Raw genomic sequence first — 25,529 nt, 5'->3', positions numbered from 1 at the left:
TCCTTCATTTATCCACATAACAACCATGTGAGGTAATTTAGGCTGAGAATATGTAGCTGGCCCAAGATCACCCAGTGAGTTTCCATGGATAAATAGAGATTCAAACCTGGGTCTCCCAGATCCTAGACTATAACCACTACACTGGCTCTCATAGGGTGGTTGCAGTTGAACAACAGCAAGCAGCCAGGCAGGCCGGGTTGAGTCACACAAGTCAGGTGGCAGCAAGTCTCCTGGTTGCTGCCATGCCTGTCTCCATGTGTTTTCCCTCAAAAGCCCGAACAGCCCTGGAAAAAGCCCTGCCCTCTCCCACATCCTCTTACTGACAAAAATCAAGTCTGGAAGTCTAGCGATACTGTCATGGTTGGCAAGCAACAGCAGCTGAGGGCAACCATTTCTCTCTCTCTCTCTGTGTGTGTGCCTGGAAGTCATGGTAACTTCTAGTGACTCCTAGTGGGGCTTGGATGTTTCAGAGAGGTGGCCTGCCTCTGCATCTCAGCCCTAGTATTCCTTGGAAGTCTTCCTTTCAAGTACTTGCCATGGTCAGCCCTGCTAAGCTTCCGAGATCTGACAAGATTGGGCTTGTCTCAGCAATTCAGGTCAGGGCGAGGGCAACCATTTCTTAAAGCTACATGTGCTGTTTTTATTTGGGAGACTTTCCCCCCCACACACATATTTTTTAAGCTTTCCGATTTTTCAGCAAACTTTCCTCAGGTTTGTAGAAAGATCTGTCTTGTCTGTCTATGGCTCCAGTCTCCAGACTTAAGTATCCACAGATGGGGCCATGTTGAAAGTTAGATATATTAATACAGTTAATTGAGATAGCTGAGAAGCATACAGGTACAAGTTTATATGTTAACTTCTCAATCAATCCTCTTGCTCTAGTTGCTAAAACAAAATTTAACAGTTGTATGTTTGAACACTGTACATTTTTTCATAGCAAGTTTTTTTTTTTTTTTAAGAGAAACTGGTTCAGAGCACCTTGCTAACTTCTTATGCCTGTTACCCACATACCTGGGTACTATGCAGAAAACAATCTGTCCCTAAAACTGGGACTTCGCAATAAGTTTAAGTGGATATTACATATACTGGGGTATGGTTTTAAGAAAAGCTCAGAGTGGCCACAGCAGAAAAGGAGATAGAGATAGGTGATAGGGTACTGGTTTATTAAGTATCCCACCTGCAACCATTACATAAGGAAAACAGGTAGTAGTAGAGTGAACATTTGCCCAGTGCTGTTCCTAGGGCTTCACTTACTCCCCAGGACAGTCTTTTGAGGCGAACAGTGGGTTTGGAGAACAGGCAAGGCAGGAAAGTCCCATTCCAAAATGGATATAACTCATTATTTTGCATTCCTTTGAACCCTAGTATTTCAAAATGGGAGGTAAGCTCTGACATAATAACTAAGGGAACAATATTAATCATATAGTAGTCAAGCAGGTTCTCAGATTCCAGCAAACACTTATTCCCTCACATTTGTCTATGTAATATATTCATCTGGGGTTTTAGCCTGCCTTACCACCAAGAAACTTACATTTGAATTGACTGGAAAACCCACCAAAACTGCATTGATTGGAATAAGAGTTTCAATTCAATTTAATATACACACACTTAATGTGTCTTATACCACTTATGAAGTTATTTGTAGCTTACATTTCGGGGTTTTTTTCATTTTAAAGGATAATATTCTCTAAATCACAGATGGCTAAGTAATTTAGGCAATATACTTTTCAGTATTAATCTAATTATATTATTTGGCAAGTAGACGAGCAGAAATACATATTCATACCCTGTTAAAATTGTGCTCATGTGTATCTTCAAGTTCTCCATTACTAGTCACTGGAATCTCTGCAGCTGAATTTTTTGGAGATTCTTGAGCCATTGAACAGTCCTGCAATACAAAGAAAGATATATTTTTAAAAATCCCACTAAACTCTTCTAAATACTGGGAAAACTGAACGCTGAAAAAATCTCAATATACTGATAGTATGAGCAATCATTTGCTCGGTGATTATGTCTTCTAGAAATCCAAGTATGTATTCTTTGTCCCAGACTATGGTTAAGCTCCCTACAATATTACACAAGCTCAAAGTAATTGCTGAGTTGCACAGTAACTTCTGTCAGTCATGAAGCACAAAATACTTCTGACATTAACATGGCCAAACGCCAATGTAGTTACATTTATTTTGATATATGACAGGCCATTTCGAGGACCAAAAATGCTCAAATAAATAGCACATAGTCTTCTGCCACTTGTTTTAGAGCCTTGAATATCAACTTCAGGTTTTCTGAGTTTATTTCTGTTGTACATCAGTGGTACTCACTCTGTGGCTCACAGAGCCACATTCATAATTACCACCAATGGAAAGAGCACATGTGTACTGTACGCTCTGTGCACCACACCAAAAACACATACAATATATTAATAATATTGCATAACCTTTTAAATTACCAGATTATCTCTCAGCATGTAGGGTTGTCTCTCCCTACAATTGTTGAACCTCAGCCAGCCCTTGTATATCTGGAGTGAGAGGTAGGATTTGCAGGTCAGATTTATGAAGCAAAACAATGTGTTGGCTCTCAAGCTCTCCTGAACTCTTTATTTTAAAAGGCTGCATTTTAAAAAGATAAATGCTTCTTTATGTTAAAAAGTCCCCTTCAATAATAAACTTCAGAATTGCAGGTGACTGGGAGAACTTCTCTTAGAAATCTGCAAGTTTTCTGTTTGCAGGGAGTTTTGTTTTATGGGTATCATTCAATAGTGGTACACTCCATTCAGCTGCATATGTCTATCCAGCCTCACACACAGAATACCTGTATCTCCGTAACTTTTCATCATGGAACAGTTGTGTTTGTTTTAAAAATAACACTGTTAGTTTTATCTTGGGCCCACATTAATGATGAAATTATCCCAGTTTCCAAATAATTCTTATACCTTTCTCATCACCACTCAGGATAGCAGGTTGGATAGTTTCAGAAGCTACCAAATTAAAAACTTTCCAACACAGAGACCATGAAGACACATGTAATTCTGTGCACGTTTACGCAAATGTAAGTCCCACTTTGTTAACTGGGACTTATTCCCTGGTGAGCATGCATGGGACTGAAGACTAAGCATTGCACCTTGCAAATGTGTGGGGGTTCAGAAGGCATTGGAAGCTCACTGCGCTGCTGGCTGGCTAAGTGCTCAGCAGGCACTACAGGAGAAAGATGAGCAAAACACCTGACTTTTCTTTACAGAGCCTGCTCACTCACCGCAGCACCCTGCTCTGCCTTTTGCTGGGGACAGAGCAAGAAGGCCAAGAGGAAAACAAAGGGCACTCAGACTTCCTATGGTAGGAACCTACTCAGATACAGCCGTAAGTATTCCAAAGGCTGGCTCCAAGCCAGTGCTGATGCTGGCTTAGAGCAGACTTCTGCAGTGGAAGGCTGCATACCCTCTCTAGTTCCATCTCTGCCTTCTTGTACTCTTCTCAGCATGAAGCACAGCAGCTCAGATGAGACAGTGAGACTGCCTAAGTCCACAGAAGAGAGCCAGATGGCTATGGAGAAAGGGAAGTAAAATCATCACCGAGGCCAGCTTACTCTTCTTCCAGGTGGCTACTGCAATGGTGATTTTATTATCTTTTCTCTGTGACCAGCTTGTTCCTTCTTCTGGCAGCTACCTGGGGGCTAGGATGAGAGATCTGAGGCTGCAGAGGGGGGGGGGGGATGCTAGAGATGATAGGACCTTTACTTCCATATCTGGCATGAGACCAACACCTCAGGGAGGCTCACAGACTACCCATCTGCCACTCCTTCTGGCAGTAGCTATTTCAAGATGGTAACTGCCTTCCAACTACAAGACCCAGCAGGCAATGGCCTTGCTCACTTTTCTGAAACATGGCAAGAGTAACATATTGGAGAACAGTGCTCAGAAGTGCCACATATGGCTCCCACACCACTGAGTACCACTGTGGTACATAATGACAAATGCTAAGGAGAGTGTTAAGGTCCAAGTCACACAGTTGAGCCTGGATGTGGTAAAATGTATATTAAAATGTACAACTGTGGTCTAAAATGTGTCATAAAACATGGTCACTTAAATCAGCCATTTCTTCTGTCCCAAATCAGGTCACATGAAAGTGCAACACTTTTTTATGCAAGGGAAGTTAGCGATTATAGTTTACTTTCTTATATAGCTCCATGTCTAAACTTGGATATTTCTTACTTGTACAAAATCAAAGTGTTACCCTTCTTCGCTTTGAATATAGATTAACACACTAAATGCAACAGCTACCTATTTGAGAGACCAGCAAGTCACTACATCCTGGAACCAACAAGGCCATTCACCTTCCCTCTAAAATTGAAGGAAGCAGTTCTGTTTCAGGAAACTGAAAGCATAAAGGAGTGGACTGCAAATTAGAAATCGCTGAATATACTACCCAGGCAGATCTAGTTCTCTCCCATTTTACTTGCAAAAAGTGCTCTAAAATTAGTTTTGTGTCTAACAGTGGGATAGTTCACAGGAAAGACATGCCTGAGTTGATGAAAGCTATAGAAGAGCTAGATATTTGCCTAGTCTTGCAGATAAGGACAAAAAAAAAAGTTTGCCAGTTACAGGGTGGCTTGAAACAGCAAGTCTGGAAAGTTGTTCACCCAGAAGGGATTATTTGACAAGTAGCTAACTGCAAGGCTGCACTTGTTTAATGTTTGCACCCATAAATTTGTCATTTATTTAGTTCAGAAGAATACCTCCAGAAGTATATATGAAAGCATTTAATCTAAACACCACAAAACATTAAAGAAATGTTAAATTATTACTGCTAGACAATCTGAAAGAGCACATCTCAAGAGTTTAAATGCAAAAGGTTCAAATTACACTACAGGATTATACAAATTAGTGTTTGAGTGCCCTCATGTGGCAGTCATTATTTAACCATTTGTCTGAACTGATTTTTAATAAAGCAGTTCTATCCCAATAGAGTTGTTGAATCTGAACAAAATACTACTGCATTATTATATCAAGACCATTTTCTGCGGATGTTATGCACAAGGTGGTTTTGAAGTGTGCATCTATAAGTAGGAAAAAGTATTTTTACTAATAAGGCTTGTGCCATTCTTCCTCTTTGCTGGCGGGAACATGAAGAGGCTTAAAACCCTTATTTAGCTTTCACTAAAAAAAAGTTTATACACAGAAGTCAATTTTTATATATGTTTATATTAATTTCATTTACAGTGCACCTTGCTCACTGAGACAAAAGGTGTCAGTTCTTTTACTGCATTCTCTTTAACCTTTAAGAAGGTTTATTAAAAGTGACCTGGTCAACCTACCAGATTAGTTCAGTATTACTGAATATTTAATATTTTCCAATACTGTTTCCAGGCTGCAACCTGTTATTCCAAGTGATCAGTACTGGACAATGATCTGGTTTAGCCTTACACATTATGTTCAAGAGAGCTGATGCAATCATAGTGATGGCAGCTGGGCTGCACATAAACTTGAATTACCCCCACATACCCCCTTGGACAATAAACAATTACACTGTGAGCATCACACAGGGCCTCAAACTGCTAATCCTCATTAAAAATAATCTCTACATTTCATCATGCTCTTCTGCCCAGGAGCTCAGAGCACCCTACATGTCTCTCCCCTTCCTCGTTTTATCTCCTTAATAAGGGTCAGGCTAAGAAACTGTCACTGGTTCAAGGTTATCCAGGGAGCTTTCATGGCTTAGTGCAGATTTGAACCTGGTTACCCTAACCACAGTCCAACACTCTAACCATGCTACACTGCTTGTTTATGATTTTCTCACAGGAAATGCAGAGCAGAGCAATTGTTCATAATGCCTGAAACCACTTAGCACTTTTCATCTTTAGATGCAGATTAGCCATGTATTTTCAGCTTCCAAGAGAATAGCAAGACAGACAAATGCCAGAGGGGCAAATGCAGTTTCAGCAGAAATAAGTGAGGTGGAAAAGGACAGTTAATTCATATTTCACTATGAAAGAGCAATTAAGTATTAAGCATCAGTTTCCCAACTACACCTATATTTGCACAAACCAGCAGCAGTTGTGATTTAATCCTGAGCATCACAAGTGGGGGGGAAATACCCCAACAGCTTCGATCCACATGGATGGCATTGACAAAACAGGGTAGAGTTGCATGCATTTATACTCTGAAATTTGTTATTTATTTGAAGGCCAATGGTCCCTATAACCCTGCATCCTGTTTTCCAAGGAGATGACCTGGAAGATGCAGCCATTCTCTCCCCCTCAAACATGGACTAGTCCAAGACTTCTTTTACCCAAAAAGAGAATCATATTCCCAGAACAACAAGCCAAACTATCAACACCTATTTCACAAGTTCTGCCTCTTCTGGGCACAGAGGAGTTTGTCACACTGAGCCATACTTTTCAAGCCATTCCAAAAACATGGAGTCATATATCTTAGCCACCAAACCTCCCTCTATTAATCCAACACTAGTTGAGAAGATATAAAGGCTGGAAAAGTCAGGATTTTTTTTCTTTTTGCTGAGGATTTTTCTTCAGTTTTTCACATGGCAAAATTGAGAAGGAGAAGAAGAAGAGGAGGAATTGGTTTTTATAACCAGCTTTTCTTTACCCTGAGGAGTCTCAAAGCAGCTTACAATTGCCTTCCCTGCCTCTCACCACAACAGGCACCTTGTGAGGTAGATGGGGCTGAGAGAGTTCTGAGAGAACTGTGACTGGCCCAAGGTCACCCAGCAGGCTTCATGTGGAGGAGTGGGGAATCAGACCCAGTTCTTCAGATTACAGTCAGCCGCTCTTAACTACAACACCAAGCTGGGGACAGCTTAAAAACCCCCTATATACTTTTTCTCTTTTAGAACAGGCGATACTCACTCAAAATGTATAACATGAAAAATATTATGGAAGACAGTCTACAAAATTAGGTAACCATGATTCCTAGGTATACCATAGAAATAGACAACAGATTTTTAAACGATATGTTTTTGTTTACATGTGAATAATTTTAACAACTAGCATGCTATGTGTTTGATAATAAATTAATAAGAGTTCAGGGGTTTTCAATGTTACAAAGATTAACTTGCTATCCAGGCATGCTGGTAGCCTTACTATTGTGACTGTATGAGTCTGTCTCTCCAAATACACTCTATTTCCTTTCTACAAATATTTTCTAATTTCAACTATGATTTTTTTCCTTTTCACTCAGATTATAAAAATTAGGATACATATGCTAACACTGCACAGGGAACAGGCGTTTCTTCCTCTCTATTATTAGGTATACTTTCAGTTTTGCTTGGAGAAAACTAAGGCATTTATATTTTTAAATTCCATAAATATGGCAGTTAGTACAGTGGGGGGGGGGTTGTTTTTGTTTTTTGTTCGGCTGTCAAGCTGTAGCCGACTTATGGTAACCCTGTAGGGTTTTCAAGGCAAAAGAAGTTTAGAAGTGGTTTGCCACTGCTTGTCTTGGCATAACGACCCTGGTATTCCTTGGTGGTCTCCTGCTTGGTGATCTCTTGGATGCACACCTTAACATAGTGAGTTAGTTTGTATGTGTCAGAGAAGCTGAGAGCAATACTGTAAGGAGTTTAGACTCTGTCAAGTGGCTAAACTCCTAGCAAAGTCACTCAAGGCAGAAAGGTCACAGTTGATATACCAGACCAAGATGCATCCATCCCCTTAAGGGATCAATGACTACATCAGCAGAAGAGAACAGACAGTTCCAATGGGCAGCAGCAGTAGTGGAAAGTGACACTGGCTGAAGATCTTTCATAAACAGCAGCAGTGCCACTTAAGTCAACCCTCATTAATACTGTGCAGAAGGCGGCAATGGTAAACCACTCCTGATCATCTCTTTCCTCAAAAACCCTATAATGAGAAAATCCAAAATGAACGAACATATAGTTCTGGAAGACAGAACCCCCAGGCTGGATAGCACTCAATCAGCTACTGAAGAGCTGAGGACAACTAGGAGTAGTGCTATTCTTAATGACGCATCTGGACTAAAGCTGAAAGGAATGTGATGTGAATGGATGCAAAAGGAAAATCCAAAGCTATTTGACATGCATAATAGGAATATGGAATGTAGGAAGTATGAATCAAGGTAAACTCGAAATCATAAAACAAGAAATGGAATGTTTAAACATCGCAGTTCTGGGAGTGAGTGAACTGAAGTAGACTGAATTAGGGATTTTCAGTCAGAAAAGTGTTTTACTCAGGAAGTGACAAACAGAAGAAACAGAAGTGGCTGTAATAGTGAGGTAAGATGTAGCATGAGCAGTCAGGGACTATAACACAAAGTCTGACCTGCTAATATGAGACTTCGTGGAAAGCCTATCAATATAATTATCATTCATGCTGATGAGGAAGAAATTAAAAGTTTTTTATGCAAGTACCCAGGAAGAAATCAATCACATACCTAATTAAGATATGCTGAGAACCATAGGTTACTGGAATGCAAAAGTAGGAAACCAAAGCAGAATCAAATATTGTTAGAAGATTTGGGCTAGTAGCATGAAATGAAGGAGGACAGAAACGCAGAATTCTGTGAAGACGACAACTTGTTCATTGTAAACACATTTCAGGCAGCCAAACAGATGACTGTATGCATAGACATCATGTCCACTGGACAACCAATATAGAATCAAACAGATTATATAATCGGAAGCAGAACATGGAGAAGCTCTATTACCTCTGTTTAAACAAGACCAGGAGTTAATTGTGGTACAAACCATGAATAGTTAATATCAAAAAATCATAATAAAGCTGAAGGAAAAAACACCAAAACATTTATAGTACCAAAATACAATCAAAAAAACATTCCTGAAGAATTTAAAGATCATGTTAAAAATGGCTAGTATTTGGATGAGAGACCTCCAAGGAATATCAGGGTCATGATACGGAGACCAGCAATGGCAAACCACCTCTGATTGTCTCTTGCTTTGAAAACCCTACGGGGTCACCATAAGTCAATTGTGACTTGATAGCACTTTCCACTGTTAAAGAACAAATTTGCAGGTCCGGTTTTTGGTGGCACGATGGCAGACACGACCCTGGTGAGCTCCCGGGGTTGCAATCCGAACGCCAGCGGATGGGGGGTGAGTGGGGGGCGATTTTCCCCCTCCCCCCCCCCCAACCCTTGTGTTTGGGCTCCTAGCTTTGGGGCTTTTGAGGGATTGCCTCTTTTCTGGCTCGATACCGGGGAATTGAGGCTTCCCTCTGCCCTGAAGGTCCTACCGCTGTGCGACCACATGGCTCTAGAGTCGCTGACCAGGACAAGCGCGTGAAGATCAGGCATTGTACACGTACCTGAGGCGGGTCCTCGGACCAACGGTGAACTGTGAGTCGTGGTGAAAGCAAAACACCGAGTTTCATCTAGAAAGCCCCTCTGATTTAAGCGAGCGGGGGAGGGAACTCCCAGATGCGATATCCAAGCAGATCATTTTAAAAAGAGGGCACCCAACGTAAAAGCCATAGAACTGATTTAAGAAGCACACACACAAAAAAAGGATAAAGAAAGCGGTGAAAACTCTTCTTCAACTACTGAGAAGGATTCTGATTCAGAGTTGGGGGCTGTGGTCCCCAAAAGAGACTATGATTTGAGGAAAAGAAATGCCAAGAAATGAGATGTGGAGGAACTCTGAATTCCACTTTTAAGAAGCTACATTTAAGTCTGATGCTTTTGTGATTGCCTTAAACAGTAACTGATATTGGGTTTTGGGGAATATTGGCTAGATTTAAACATTCAAGCTCATTGTATTATTAATAGATTAGATTAATCATTTTATAAGCATATGTAATGATCTTCACTACTTGGGTTTTTAGTGGTTAACTTTCCTTTCTCCCATAGATATTAGATTCCCCTTTCCTATTTTCTTTGTAGTTTATAGAAAAGCAATAAAAAATCCCCTTCGGGGGGCCAAAAAAAAGAAAGAACAAATTTGCATTACTAACTTCAAGTAAACGTGAATTGGAAGGACTATGGGTTGAAACCAGGGATATTATCTAGGAAGAATGAACAAAGACTATTCCTGTGGCCAAAAGGAATGAAAAGCCTCAATTATAACTGAAAAAACTCTTAAAATTTCTAAAGACAGACAAGAAGTAAAAGTAAAGGTTGACAGAAATAGAATCAGGTCTAAATGCTGCATTCCAGCAACTTGCACATAGAAACAAAGAGAACTATTATAATAACCAGTGTAAAGAAATAGAAGAGAACCAAAAAAAAGAACAAGAGATCTCTTCCAGAAGACCCAAGAAATCAAAGGGAAATTTAAAGCATGGTTATGCATACTGAAAGACCAACACAGAAATGCATTAACTCAGGGGTCCACAAACTTTTTGAGCTGTGGGCACCTTTAGGATTGTGAAACAGGGTTGTGGACACAAGCACAAAATGACTGCCCCCTTTTCAAGCTAGTTAGCCCCCTTTCCTCCCAGACACTGCTGCTTGGAAGGAAAAGAAGCTGACTGCTTGACTGGGGGGGATGGGGAAGGCCTCCCCCCCTTAAAATTCGTTAGCCTCCTTTCCTCCCCAGCACTGCTGCTCGGGAGGAAAATAAGCTGACTGGCAGAGATGAAAGAATGGCTTTACTGTCCCCTGCTCCCCAGCCAGCCAGGCTCCTTTTGTCCCTAAGCAGCTGCAGCAGCACAGGGACAAGAGGACACCAGCATGTTTCAGCAGGAATGTCTGTTCTTGCATTTGCTGGCCATTTTGTTTTCCTTCCCACCTGCAGCAGCTACTTGAGGCAAAAGGTCTGGAAAATGAAAAAGGGGTCTAATAGCCTAACTTTATCCCCCCACACCCTGGGAATGAGAATAATGGCCAGGACAACTTACATTCCTGAGTGATTCTTGTGCTGTGCCTGCCGCAGCCACTGCAGAAACAATTAAGAAAAAAAAAAGCTCCCCAGTCCCACGCACTTCCTGAAAATGTTTGGTGGGCACCAGAAAAGGTGTCTGTAGGAACCCCAACATTAACTAACAGGACAAAATAAAGAAAAGATGGGAACAATACATTGAAGTCCTATACAGAAGATATGAAAGAATGACAGATTCCTTCCAAGAAGAATCTTTTGAAGATGAACCTACAGTTTTAGAAAGTGAAGTGAAAGCTGCACTGAGAGCAACTGGGAGAAACAAATCACCAGAAGTAGATGGGATATCAATAGAGCTATTTACATTGGTTACTGGAGCATATGAGAAAATTTCAGAAGAAAATCAGCTTGTGTTTCACAGACTACATCAAAGATTTGTGTGGATCATTAAAAGTTATGGTTGGTTTTAAAATAAATGGAAGTACCACAGCATTTGATTGTTTTGATGAGCAACCTGTACTCTGGACAAGAGGCTACTTGTTAGGACAGAATATGGAGAAACTGATACCTCTGCCAATCGGAAACCATTCTGACAAGGATGTATTTTATCTCCCTCTCTCTTTAATCTAAATGCAGATCGTATCATAAAGAAAGTTGGATTAGATTTAGATGGAGTGAAAATTGGTGGGAGGAACATTAACTGTCTGAGATATGCAAATGATACTACTGGCAGAAGATAGTGAAGACTTGAAACAACTAGTCATGAAAGTTAAAGCAAAAAATGCCAAAGGAGAATTGCAGCTGAACATCAAGACGACAACAATAATGACTATTGGAGAATTACTCAACTTTAGGTTGATGATGAAGAAACTGAAATTGTTCAAAATTTTCTATTCCTTCACTCCATCATCAACCAAAAGGGAAACTGCAACCAAGAACTCAGAAGGAGACCAAGACGGGGAAGGGCAGCCATGAAGGAGCTAGAAAAGATTCTTAAGGGTAAGAATGTGCCATTGGCAATCAAGATAATTTGTATCATAGTATTCCCCATTAGTCTCCTGCCAACCTAGCAGTTCGAAAGCAAGAAATTGCAAGTAGATAAATAGGTACTGCTTCGGTGGGAAGGTAACAGCGTTCCATGCGCTTTGGCGTTTAGTCATGTGGCCACATGACCATGGATGTCTTCGGACAGCGCTGGAACGGAGATGAACAGCGCAACCCTCAAGTCGGATTCAACTGGCTTTCGAGCAAGGGAAACCTTTACCTTTACCCTATTCCCCATTAGTATGTACGAGTGTGAAAACTGGACAGCGCAGAAAGCTGACAGGACGAAAGTTTTTTCATTTGAAAGGTGGTGTTGCAGGAGTTTTATGGAAACTGTGGACTGCCAAAAAGACAAATGTGTTGATTCTAGATTAAATCAAGCCTGAAATGAACTGACTAACCTGAAGCTATCATACTTTGGTCACATTATGAGAAGAAGATTCACTGGGAAAATCAATAATGCTATGAAAAACTGAAGGCAGCATGAAAAGAAAAAGACCCGAGGTGGATAGACTCAATAAAGGAAGCTACAGCCCTCAGTTTGCAAGACCTGAGCAAGGCTGTTAATGAGAGAACATTTTAAAAGTCATTAATTCTTAGGGTCACTATAGGCTGGAAGTGACTTGATGGTACTTAATACAAACACACTCCCATCAAAGCACTGACCAGGGCCAACCTTGCTTCGCTTCCAAGATCTGATAAGATCAGGCTAGCTTGGACTAGCCAGGTCAGGGCCAAAATGTCTTTTTTGTTATTAAATCACCAAATTATGTTTAGGTTTGACAGCAAAGTAAGTATTGCATACATTTCAGTTTTTCCCGTCCAAAAATGAAAAAGAAGTTTCCCCATGACCTCAAAAGTTTCTGGAAATTTTGTATCACTAGTAAGAAGTTAAATTGCAAAGCCCAGATGCAAAGCTCTGAAGCTGTGGAATTATCTTTCCCTTCAGGTGCACAGCTCCCACTTCTCTTGGTTGTAATTTTCAGCTGGGGCTTGGTTTGGATGACTAGCAATTTTGCAAAGGGATTCTTGGATTCTGTGGATAGAAGAGGTTCACATATGCACCTAAACTGAAAAACTGTCAGATGTGCCATTTTTTTTAATCTATAGGAAGAATCTACATACTTGTTGTGGCAGCTATGAAATCCTCAAAACCTCCATGGTACAAGTTCCTTTATGATGTAATACAAACTCAAGCTACAGAACTACAGTGAACAAGTTGATTGACAAAATGGCTTTCCATTAATCAAGATTTTATTTTTATTTCTTTTTCTGTTACACAGGGAAGTTTTAAAAAAGAGTACTTAAAGGTTGTCTTCCAGTCTGAGTCTGTTACTGGATTGGCTGATTTTTGGAGAACCCCAATTATATATCACCAATCACCTCAGAGTCAGACTGGATTTCTTCCGGAGCCAGGTGAGGTTCATCGATAGTTGAGGGATCCTTGATGTGTTCTGACATATCTGAAAATAAAATAAGTTAAGCATGAATCAAATTTTCTAAGTGGCTTATTTAAGGAAGTTCATTTTGGATTCTTCACAAATGTACCTAAGTTCAGTACACTTATCATTTAGCAAATATTATCCTCACAATACAAGTTACTTGAAGTTCTTTCACAACATACAAGACTGTACAATAAAAGGGCAGATAAAGCTCCACAAAATGGATTACAATCTAGATTTGATCAGTCAGTCAGGCATTTATTACGGCAACAAGCCATAGAACATACATGCTTAAATATAACATTCATATAACTGAATTTAGGACAGTAAAACAAAACTCTATAAAAATACAGTTGAGCGTAATAAAGTAAAAGAAGAACATAAAATAGAGATTAGGCAACTATTATTATATATTTGATTGTGTATTTCGGATGCAGTAGCATGCTACCCAAAATTTTGCCACAGTTTCGGTAATTGTCCGGTTCCCATCAATTAACAATCAGTTACACTGCTCAGCACCTGATTGTCCCACCATCTCTGTTATAAGAGGAGTAATATATTTGTCACGGATCTTGTTACACCAGTTACATCTGAGCATCATGTGCTCAATAGTTTCTATCTCTCCTGAACCGCATCGACAAAGTCCTTTTGAATCTGCCCTCAAGCATCGCAATAATTAGTAGTTAAAAGAAATAGTCCCAAAAGATTATTTAAAATTAACAACTAGACACACACTTTACAAGCGCTGGCCATCCGTTTTATCTGCAGATTAAAACATGTGTCAAGTAACGATATGATCCAGAACAGATATATACCATTTCCAACTGGTGGTAAATAAGCAAGCAAGATAAATAGTGAAGATGGGGCGGATTGGTGAGGGAGAAATGGTCCTGGAAAAGGGCCCTGTCCTCCGCCTGAACCAGCTTCTTCCCCTGAATAAGGGAGTGTTCCCTCACCCTGCCCCCATCCCAAGGCCAGGCAGCTGTCCCAACTCACCTTGCTCCCATCCCAAGGCCAGACAGCTGCTCCACCTCACCCTGCCCCCCCTGTCCCAAGGCTGGGTGGCCGCCCCACCTCACACTATGCCATCCCTCACCACATGGCCCATTCTTCTTTTTGCAGTCGGGTGGCCCCAGGACTAGGTGACACCAAGGGCTCTTCCTAGTGGTCTCAATAGCCAATCCACCCGTTATAAAGGGATGTGTGCTTTTTGTCGAGTTATCCAATTCCCAGGTTCTGCTGGTGTGACTGAATGTCAGAACCTGAATTCTACCTTGGCAGATTTATGTACAGTCTAGTTGGAGCACTGCATTAGATGATGTGGAAGTGAATGAGCTCTTGTTTTGTTTAGTCCTGGGAATATGCCACTCAAGCAGATACGGGGATAAAGATAGTGCAAGGATTTGTTGAAGGCTTGTGTCTGGGTATGTATCTCTACTGGAAATTCCATTCTGATGAGTAATTTGTTCAGGTTGGAGGACCCACTGTATCTCAAGAAGTGAACTCTAATCACAAAATCATATACTACAACAATTTTAGACTTGAAGAGGTCACATGATTCAGCTTTAAGGTGCCCACATCATGATTTTAGGCACCTGAAAAATGTCCAGGCTTGCTGTATATTTTATCATTTATATTCTGTTTTAATACAAATGAATCCTCATCACAGGGTGCTGCAAAAACCCTCAACATTTATTTATATTTTTAAAATAGGAAGTTTTCTTTTATGCATTTTAACATATGTGTTCTAGAAATTGTTTCATGCACCATTTCAAAATAATTACTCATTTATTACCTTTTAAAACTTACATCTTTTTAGAGTAGGAATTCACCTCTTTAATAATAGCAAAGCAATACTAGGATTGTTAAACCTATCTATATTGATTTGTATGACATTGCATGACAACTAGAATAATCTATTTTTGTCTTGTCAACTTTCAACTCAACTTGAAAATACTTTTCAAAATTCTCCAAACAACAAGATATTTGAACCAAAATGTCTGACTCTAATTCACCATTGGGACCAGTTCATCTCAATTTATATGTACACAAAACTAGTTAACCCTTAGTCCCCCCCCAAATACTTCTGAAACTTGGTAAACTATTCTATGCCCTATATAAAGCACACTATGATAATTTGATCTAGTTGGTTAAAATGTGCCTATATAAAGCACACTATGATAATTTGATCTAGTTGGTTAAAATGTTGCCTTTGGGGTAAGTATCTGCCCACCACTTCCTACAGGGGAAACATGAGAGGAACAAGGAAAATATGACCAGTCAGCCTTTCAGCATCCTTTAATAAATAACCTCAAAGACCTCCAAGAGCAGGAATCTCTCTCTAGGTCTAAATACAGTGATACTGTCATAGAAGTCTAAGAGCATATGATGAAGCAAGAGACATATAAAATACAAATAGCACAGGGTTGCTACACATTGTGTCAGAGTAGACCTTGCTATGAACAACTGGGCCAAACACAGAGTTTGGAGTTTCTTCTTCTTCTCAGATGGGATGCTGAGATGAAAGCCACTCCTACTTAGTGTGCCTCCATGTTTTTAATAGGTAGGCATTTGCTGCATTTAAAAGAAGCTTTGTGCCAGAAGCACAAGCCTCTTTCCAGACGCTGAAGGATAAGAGCACAAGGGCTGTTTGCCTGGTGCATACAGTCTGGGACCCAGCCATTTCACACAGCATATAGAAGAAGGTCCACCACTATGGGAGAGGGACAGCTGTACCAGTTAAGTAACTGCAAATCAGGAGCACTACTGACATAGAATCAATTACCTGTTTGTCAGCAGCACTAACAGCACTAGATGACAACATGTCAACTGTGGAGGGTTATCAGTTGTGCTGGGGGCAATCTTTACCTGGAGCACAATGTTTTTTGCCATGGATTTGTCATGGATGCTTGCTGTCCGTCTAACCTCCATAGTATCCCAAGAGTTAACGATGCAAGGGCACTTATTTCACCAATACTATGCATACCTGATCAGTGAGGCACAAAACTGCTTGCCTCTCTGGGATGTTACAAAAACAGAAAACTACCCTGGCTTGCATAACAGAGACATAATTGGAAGAAAATGATGTGGTGTGCTGTTCCAACTATTCCCACCTGTGGTACTTAACTGTGGTTCTCCAGTACCCTGTCGGAGTTGGTGGAGGTGCTCTTGGGCATGGTGCTGGAAATACCTAGAGTGATTGTTCTGGAGGATTTCAACATTCAGGCAGGGGATACTTCACCAGGGCCAGCCCAATATTTTATAGCTTCTTTGACTGACTTGGGCCACTTTTAAAGTGTGATAGGCCCAATATGAAAGAGGTCACACTTTGAACTTAATCTCTTACACTGAGCCTTTGAGGGTAGGTCTGGTTTCATGGTTAAAGATTCAGCCTGAATCACAGTTTGACCACTATCTACTCCCAGAGTGATTGGGGCTCTGACACTCCACAGAAGTTCATGGATCCTACTAGATTCCAGAAAGCTCAGGGTGATTTTAGGATTCAAAACACTTTGTCTGCTGAGGCTGCAGTGGGAGCTTGCACCATGAAGCTGCTTGAAGTATTCAAGAAGACTGCCCCTCATTGACCGCTCCCACCCTTGAGTGGAACCCAGCCACGTGGTTTATTACAGAGCTGGGTGACTTGAGGAGCGCTGGGAAATGTTTAAAATGATGCTGGCATCTAACAGGTGTTATAGAGCCCACTGAAGTGGCACTGACAGCAGCAAAGAAATATTTTCTGTCTCCATGACAATCCAAACTGTTTTTTAATGTATTTGCTCAATGTTCCCCCTTTTACAATGCCGATAAAGGTATGATGAAGAAGAAGGTAGTTTGGCACCTGCTTATTCCTAAATCTGAGCCTTTACTGTCTCAGGAACAGACAATTAGTTGTGATGCAAAATGTTTTGCTGATAAAATATCACAAATACACTCTGATCTGGATACCAGTTATAACATAGGTCAGAAGAATGCCTACTACATCACCTGGTCTATTTATGGACCATTTTGACCCAGTTACCATGATGGATGTTGACAGGATTCCAGGATATGTGAAGGCTAATACTTATGCCCTGGATCCTTGCCCCTCTTGACTGCTAAAATCATGTAAGAACTACATCTGAGTAATTAGACGATGTTTTCATTGGCTTTATTGCTCTATTTATTGTATTTATTTGTACTGTATTCCTATTTATTGTATTTTTCAAATGTTGTAAGCCACCCAGAGTCCCCTGTGGGAAGAAAGCATGGGGTATAAATTAAACAAATGAATAAAAAGCCCATAGTGTCTATCATAAATCAATCACTAACTCAGGGCACCTTCCAACAGCTACTCAACGAAGTGGTTAACTGTCTAATACTTAAAAAGAAATCCCTACTGAAAAACAATGCGGCCAATTATTTCCCAGTCTCTAATTCATCCTTTCTAGACAAAGCGATTGAGAAACCAGTAGTGCACCAATTTCAGCTTTTCCTGCATAACTCATCAGCTCTGGACCTTTTAGTGTGGCTTCAGGCTGGGAGATGGGATAGAGACAGCCTTAGTAGCTTTAGCTGATGACCTCTGTCTCAATACAGTCAAAGGCCATGACTCTTCATTGCTCTTACTGGATCTATCTGCAGCCTTTGATGTAGCAGACCATGCCATCTTGTTGAGGCATTTGGAGACAGAAGTGGGTATCAGAACATGCAGACTGAACTGTTTCAAATCATTCCTCATGGTCTGTCATTGGAGACCAGTTGTCATCAGCGAGAGACTTATCCTGTAGGATTCCACAGGGTGCATTCCTATCTTCCATCTTTTCCCATCACTAAGCCTTTAGGACAAATCATTCATAGTTTAGGGGCTGGCTGTCATCAATATTCTGACACCTAGCTCTATATCTTCTGCAATTGCTGCTTATCTGCTGTGGTAAATGGCTAATACTGAACAGAGGCAATGCAAGCTGGAAAGACCGAAATCTTGAAGAACATCTGGCTTCCAACATTTAAAGCTGATCCTTGATGTCTTGGTTAAGAGCCCAGGGGTTATACTGGATCCAGCATTATTGCTGGAGCAGCAATGTAATGCAGATAACAAAATTACCTTCTTCCATCTCTGTCTAGCCTAGAAGATGGTGCCCTGCCTTGACATGGCCAGTCTGGCTATCTGGATCCATGCCACAGTAACACTGAGACCAGACTATTGTAATGCACTATACAAAGATCTCCTCTCAAAGTCAACTCACAGACTCTACCTGGTGCAGAATGTTGTAGCTTGGTTCCTATCGGAGCTAGATGAAGCATGATCATTAATTCTATTATTCAGTCACTACATTGACTACCTATCAGTCACAAGGCTCAATTCAAGGTATTGGCTATCACATACAAAGCTCCTCATGGCCTTGGTCCCTGATATGTGCAGAACCACATATCCCCCTATGATCAACCACAACAGTTTTGCTCATCTGAGCAGGACATTCTGCAGGTGCCACCCTGGAAAAGGGCAAAATCAGCAACTACCCATACATGTGCATTGTCTGTTGCAGCTCCCACCTTACTGAATGGTCTCCCTGATGAGGTCAGGAAGGTACCCTGTTCTCCTGGCATTTCACAAGCTATGCAAAACTGAATCATTCAGGAGGACATTTTTACACAAGTAACAGGACTGTGCCCTAACCTGGCTAGTCCAATCTCATCAGATCTCAGAAGCCAAGTAGGGTAAGCCCTGATTAGTGCCTCAATGGGAGACTACCAAGGAGGTCTATGGTTGCTACACAGTGCCAGGCAATGGCAAACCACCTCTGAACGTCTCTCACCTTGAAAAGCCTCCAGGGTCACCGTAAAACAGCTGCATCGACAGCAGGGGGGAAAAGGCTGCACCGAAAAAATGGTTCAGAAAGACGCTTTGGATATGACCTGTCGACTATACTACTGTAGATATTATGCATTTGCTGTTGCTGAATGTACGATTCTGCTACGGAATTTCTGCATTGCTTAATGTGTTATATTAATGTGTATACTTTGTTTTCAGTTCTGTTTCCGATTTCTGCAATCCAAATCTTATTGCACTATTTATTTGATGTCCCATCTTGCATAATGCAACTTGAGTCTCAGTGAGAAAGGCAGATTATCTATAGTAAAGATAAGAAGAGTATCTTGCAGAAGACAATATCAATGGTACAAAAAGTTTTAAATGTTTTCTTATATGGAATTTAATTAAGAGAAATTCCATCACATGGTTTGTCATCCAGTAGACAAACTGTATAAAGTTCCATCCCATTTGTTTAGTTGTCTGAGGTATACATTCACAGTCCTCTGAAACAGCCTCTCAGAACAGCCCAGGAAGATCTCAATTCAGTTGCAATTCCACAAAGGATGCAAGACTGATAAGGGGGGAGGAGAAAATGACGGGGAACCCCATGATATTGCAGAAGATTTGAGACTTGCAGTCTGTTGGGACTTTGGGGGTAGTGGTTTGTTATATGGCTGTTAATTATTGCACCTTTTATTTGATGTTTCATAGTTCTCTGGTGTTTTATTAACTTGTTTTATGTGTCACCTGCTTTGGGTCCCAGTTATCTGGAATAAAGCAGGCATACAATTAAATGAATAAATGCACTTCAAAGCCTCAAAGAGGGAATATTATCATGGGCTCTGGAAGCCTATTTCATGGGGCTGTAGGTGGGGAGAAGAGAAAGGCTTGGAGCATATGGAGGTTGCACATATGGATACTGTTACTTCTCACCCACCCCTCCTTCCAAATTGTGGAACTTGAATGAACAAAAGTCACATGACCCAGGCTGCAGGGAGGAGAGGAAACTTGGCAAAATCATCTTCCTTTTCCTTTTCTGTCAATGGGAATTCTATTGGCCCAGGAGAGACAACAGCTTGGTTCCTCTTCCTCAGTGCAGTCCCATGAGCTGAGTAGCTGTTTGTCCCACAGCCTCCAGCATCAGTGTTTTGGAAGTATACAGAGGCTACTACAGAATGGATAGAAAGAAATGCATCTGCACATGACCTTGCATATGCACTCCAGGGTTCCAAATATTTATCTCATGCTGCTGCACTCTAACAGCCCATCAGCAATCAGAGCAGTGGTGGCAGGACAGCCATGAAGACTGCAGATATTATACTGAAATAACTTCTACCACTTAGTACGTCTTTGCTGATACTAAGAAAGCAGCAGTTGGGTTCTATAGCAGAATATTAGAAGTTTGGATTAATAAGCCTAGACTCAACGAGAGGCTAACCATTGCCAAGTATAAGCCTGGCAGCTCATTTCTGGGTAAAGGGATGTTATTTCATGCACATTGCAAGTCACTCCTAAAGGGACAAAACCAAAAGGGAATCAAGAACACTAAGTGATTTTTATGTTTTTTATAATTTTGCAAGCCATATATGGAAGAGAAGCAGAGTAAAAGTATTTTAAATCAAACAAAGTCTCACTTCCATGTAAAGTAAAGGAGAAGGAAAAAACAGATGTGACTCCCAGGATCAATCTATTTCATCCTTATTAATGATTTTCTCATCATAACTGCTACTGGGAAGGCTAGAGGCAGAGATCTTTCTGTGGGGTCATCCATCATATATAATCTGCAAGTCTCATATGTCCTTCTGGAGGACATCAGGAATAACAGGGAAAAAGTTACATGAATTTATACTTCGGTGGGGTCATCCTCAGCTACAACAGAAAAAGCAGCAATGATTTTCAAATATGAGGCTCCTACATCTTAGTAAGTTAAGCACAGTGACAGCACAAATCACAATTTATGGTAATTGCAGTTTCATGCAATTCTGTGCATTTTGAGCTGCTGAGATCAAGGATCCATAAAAACCAGAAACTCCACCACAAGAACACAGTGACATATCTATAAAGATTCCAGATCTCATTTTTAACTAGAAATCTAAAGACTGTGGACTGTACTGTTTCATTGTTCTGAAGGCAGAAGAAGATTCCCCCCCAATAACCTCTTGAAATCCCCTCAAAAGGCATTGTAAGGGGAATTGGCACCCTCCCAGGTATGTATTTCCTTCATGCGTGTCAGGGAGATAGGAGAAAACAAACAAAATTGTCCCTTCTCCTATGTCTGTTAGTACAATGACAACAGGATACAACCCTTTCAACACTAAAGTTTAATGACCCAATTAGATATAAGATCTGAAAACCCGAGTGAAAGCAAAATGTTTCCTTCAAATGTGTTTTCAGAATAATGTGTTTTGAAAGATGGAAGGCACACTCCATTTTTTTGTACTTGCTATTACCTTGCTTCTTTACTATATGTTCACGTTATTTATCTTGGGAGCCTGGCAGATGATACGGCTCCTCCTAGAATAAGGCAACCAGAGGCCAGTGTATGAACTGGAATTTCTAATGGACCAAGAAATTGCTTAAGCTGGAAAAAAACAACAACCCTGAACTTGAACTACATTAGTAAATAAACCAATAGGCAGAATTTGTATAACCCATTCAGTTTTGAAGCTATTGATATTTAACAAAAAAGATTTAAACATGCCAGCAATATATATCAGTTAGCAAGAATTTTTATAGTTAAAAATGTGTAAGTTCACTAAATGTCCATCATCAGTCAGCAACAAGAAACATGCAAGAACTAGAGAGCATCTGCATTAAACTAGAAGAAGAGGGACCCGCGAAACTCGCGGGGGGGCCCTCTTCAGGGCTGAGGAAGCAGGAGAGGCATGCAGACATGAAGCCAGGCTGTCGCGCAAGGGTAGAAGCACTCCCGTGTGTGAGAAAGCCAGTGAGACGGACTGCCAGGAGATGGGGGGGGTGCCAGGCACAGAGAAGGCAGCTGTGGAGAGAAGGAAGAGAGCTGCGGCGAGATGGGCGGGCACAGGGACTTCGCCGTGCTGGGCTGCCCCCCAACCCAGCCGGCGAGCGGGTGCTGGGGCAGCAGCAGCAGCCGGGCAGCCTGGCGTTGGCTGCAGGCAGGGGGGGCAGCGGTGGGGGGAGGCTCCGCGACCGCCTGCTCTTCCGCAGTGCCAAGCCACCACCGCAGCCCAACTACACACTTTTAAAGGTAAAGGTTCCCTTGCTTGAAAGCCAGTCGAATCCGACTCTAGGGTTGCTGTGCTCATCTCTGTTTCCAAGCTGAAGAGCCAGCGCTTTCCGAAGATGTTTCCGTGGTCATGTGGCCAGCATGACTAAACACCAAGGCGCACAGAACGCTGTTACCTTCCCACCGAAGTGGTACCTAACCACTTGAGCCACCCCACTTTGGGGGGGGGATTTAAATACGTGCAAACAAACCTTCTCCCCCCCCAGCAGTGACAGCAAGGCCCGCGCAGCTGCAGGCCCGCCAAGCCCCCCCCCCCAAGCAACGGCTGCGAGGAACTGTTCCCAGTGCGTTCCCTATGCATGTGCAGTTAATGCTTTTCTACATTCGGGGGATTTAAATATCCCCCCCTATATATTTTTTACAGTTTTTAGATTTTTGTGCACATCTGGGGATTGCCCCAAATGTGCAGGAAAATCTCTCTGCCCCCCAAGTGCCCCCGATGTGCAGACTTAGATATCCGCATACAGAGGGCATGTTGGGAATTAGATATATAGATTTACAGCTGTGCATTTTACATGACCTCAACAATTATACATTATAGAGAATGGGAAATTTCAGGTGGTGGTCCAACACTAATAAAATAATACAATATACTGTTTTTACTAATCTATAGTATAATATAGTGCCAAAGACCGACACACGGACCTAAGAGATTTCGTTCAACTTCAGTCAACTCAGCTGAGTTACTTTGGGCAAGCCATTATCTCTCAGCCTAATCTATTTCACCAGGTTGATGTGAGGATAAAATAAGATAATCCATGTATATGCCACTCTCAACTCTATGGAGACAGTGACACAACAGTGTTTAACACTATTTACATTAGTATTAGGCAAATTTCAATACTGAACATGTTCTTTTATTAAAGAATCCAAGTGCAATACTATTTTATTCATTGGATCTGGGCAGGATACATGGTTTGCATGCACACATTGCCAAGCTTAACTCAATCTTTCAGAAAACAGCACAGGTATGCCAAGTATTCTGGGTAGGCACAAGTGCTAATACAAGCCAGGTATGACAGTACAAGCCTGGACTGACAAGGAAACTACTATTCCTTATGCCTTGCAATAAGCATGAGGCTATGAAATCTTTATTCATCGAGAGTGCATGTTGCTCAATAGAGATACAACAAGCACCATTTATCTGATGAAGTGTGCATGCACACAAAAGCTTATACCCCAAATTAAATTTTGTTGGTCCTAAAGGCACCACTGGACTCAAACTTTGTTCTGCTGCTTCAGACCCATCTGAATCCACCATAAAATATAAGAGATGACATTATGCGATTCTCCACACAAACACAATACAACATAACTTGTAAAAGAATGTCGCTACCTTTGGGGAAGGACAACCTGTTTACACACATCTAACTCTTAAGAGGTTGGGGCAGGCAATACACTTTTGAATGGCTTCACTGGAAGCAGAACCACCACATGGTCCCAAGCAAAATGTACTATTATTTACACAACCATGCAGAAAACATTCTGTTTTGAGAAGGGCTTCAGTAGAAGCCACAACCCCTTGACACAAGGGGGAAAAAACAGCAAAGAGACATATGTGTTTTTGTTTGGCTGTAATGTTTTAGGGTATGTTTTTATTATGTGGGTTTTAATTTTTAGCATTCTTGGTGGCCTTGATGAGAGCAGAAAGATGGGATATAAATTCTATAAATCATCATCATCATACAACTAGTCCACAGCCACATGAATCTGCCTATTAATCAGAGCCTTGGTCCATTAAGGTCAGTACTGTCTACTCAGACTGGGAGCAGCTCTCCAGGGTTTCAGGCAAAGATCTTTAGCTAGAGATGCTGGGGATCAAAAAAGCAGAGGCTCTGGCACTAAGCCACGGCGCCCCTCCAAAGTTGGACATCAACTGACTAGGCATGTAAAAGTTACAGAATTGTTAACATCTTAAAGAGATTTAAGAATAGGCTCAATGTTAACTTTCTTTATGATACAGCCACTTACTTATATAAGGCTGAAAGACCATTAAGTGCTAAAACACCAGTTTAATTTGGCAATGAAGGAAGGGAATTCTCTTCGTAGAAAAGAAAGATTATCAGTGAAACAGTTACATTCAGATACACACAAATAGTTAGTGTTTGGGAAGCAGGAAAGAAGAACAAGGTTGTATGGCCAGGAAACAAGCATTGAGCAAAGAAAAATGTCACCTCCTCTTTCAAAACCAGTCACAAGTTTACAGCACCAAGGAAACTAAAGGAAGGGGGAAGAGAGAAAAATTAAAGAAAAGGGCAAAGGGAAGGAAAAGGGCGTTGTCTTTGGGTTGATTCAAATTGCTTTGTTCGACACCTGTCACTGCCTCACCCACCCGCCCGCCTCAAGATAGACTATGAACCGGGTGTGCACCGAGGGTTGGCCTCTTTTCTCCCTGGCAGGGTTCCCAGCCTTTACACGGCTGCCGCACACGGAAGAACCCTTAGAGGCGAGGCTTTCCTCACCACCGTATCTCTGTCCTCGGAAAACCTGCACCCGGTGAACTGATGCCTGTCACGGTGCTGAAAGGCAGAAATCCTGCGGGAGAAGAGAGACGTCAGCTCTTGCAGGCGCTTGCACGGGGAGGCTTTCCGTTGGCCGTACCTTCTACACTGTAGCGAAGAGCAAGGCCAAAATACCGACCTGCCTCCTTGGAGACCGATGGCCAGGGGAGTCCGTGTAACGGGAGGGCGCAAGAGGCGAGAAGAGAGCGAAACGGCGGGCCTCCTCAGAGACACATACATTCGCCCTGTCTGAGGGGACCCGGAACCGGCTTCCCCCGGCCACCCTCCGTTTTCCCGCTCCTCTCCGTTAACGCCGTGAGGCTAGCGGCACCAACTGCCTCCCACGAACAGTCCCTGGGCCCCTCACTTGCCTCCTGCTCCTTCACAAGCTGGGAAACCGGGGCGAAAACAGGGCCTTGAGAAAGCAGCCGCTCCCGACGCCTTTACGCGTTCCCCCCTCTTTTCCACCCCCCCACACCTCAGCATCAACCGGAACTGCCTGGCCGGAAATAGAACACCAGGCAGCCGCTACATGCTTCCGACTCAAAGGGCCGATCTAGGCGGCACGGGTATGTACTGCGCAGTGTCATTGTGTAACTATGGCAACGACATCCGGGTCCGCTGCAATATTTCTGTGTCTCCATAACTGTGACCATGGTAACAACATCCGGCCCCCGTCCC

The 25,529-nt window shown here is 41.8% G+C and overlaps 1 protein-coding gene across 2 annotated transcripts in view; it reads right to left on the bottom strand.

The window, feature by feature from the left end:
• ARFIP1 (ADP ribosylation factor interacting protein 1) overlaps window positions 1-25,327 on the bottom strand; it is a 63,251-nt gene extending 37,924 nt beyond the window's left edge. Inside the window, exons 1-3 of one of the 2 annotated variants that reach the window (XM_015409039.1) lie at window positions 24,949-25,327; window positions 13,230-13,309; window positions 1,787-1,888 (exon numbers count right to left, since the gene is read on the bottom strand). In XM_015409039.1, coding sequence (XP_015264525.1) covers window positions 1,787-1,888; window positions 13,230-13,307 — 180 coding nt within the window. In that variant the 5' untranslated portion in view covers window positions 13,308-13,309; window positions 24,949-25,327. The remainder of the gene's footprint in view (window positions 1-1,786; window positions 1,889-13,229; window positions 13,310-24,948) is intronic. The other variant, XM_015409041.1, reaches the window with a different exon arrangement.
• Between the last annotated feature and the right edge of the window lie 202 nt (window positions 25,328-25,529).

The sequence above is a fragment of the Gekko japonicus genome, unplaced genomic scaffold (assembly GCF_001447785.1).
Source record: "Gekko japonicus isolate JY-2015 unplaced genomic scaffold, Gekko_japonicus_V1.1 scaffold24, whole genome shotgun sequence".
Taxonomy (NCBI): Eukaryota; Metazoa; Chordata; class Lepidosauria; order Squamata; family Gekkonidae; genus Gekko; species Gekko japonicus.
This window is presented reverse-complemented; position numbering and strand designations above follow the sequence as displayed.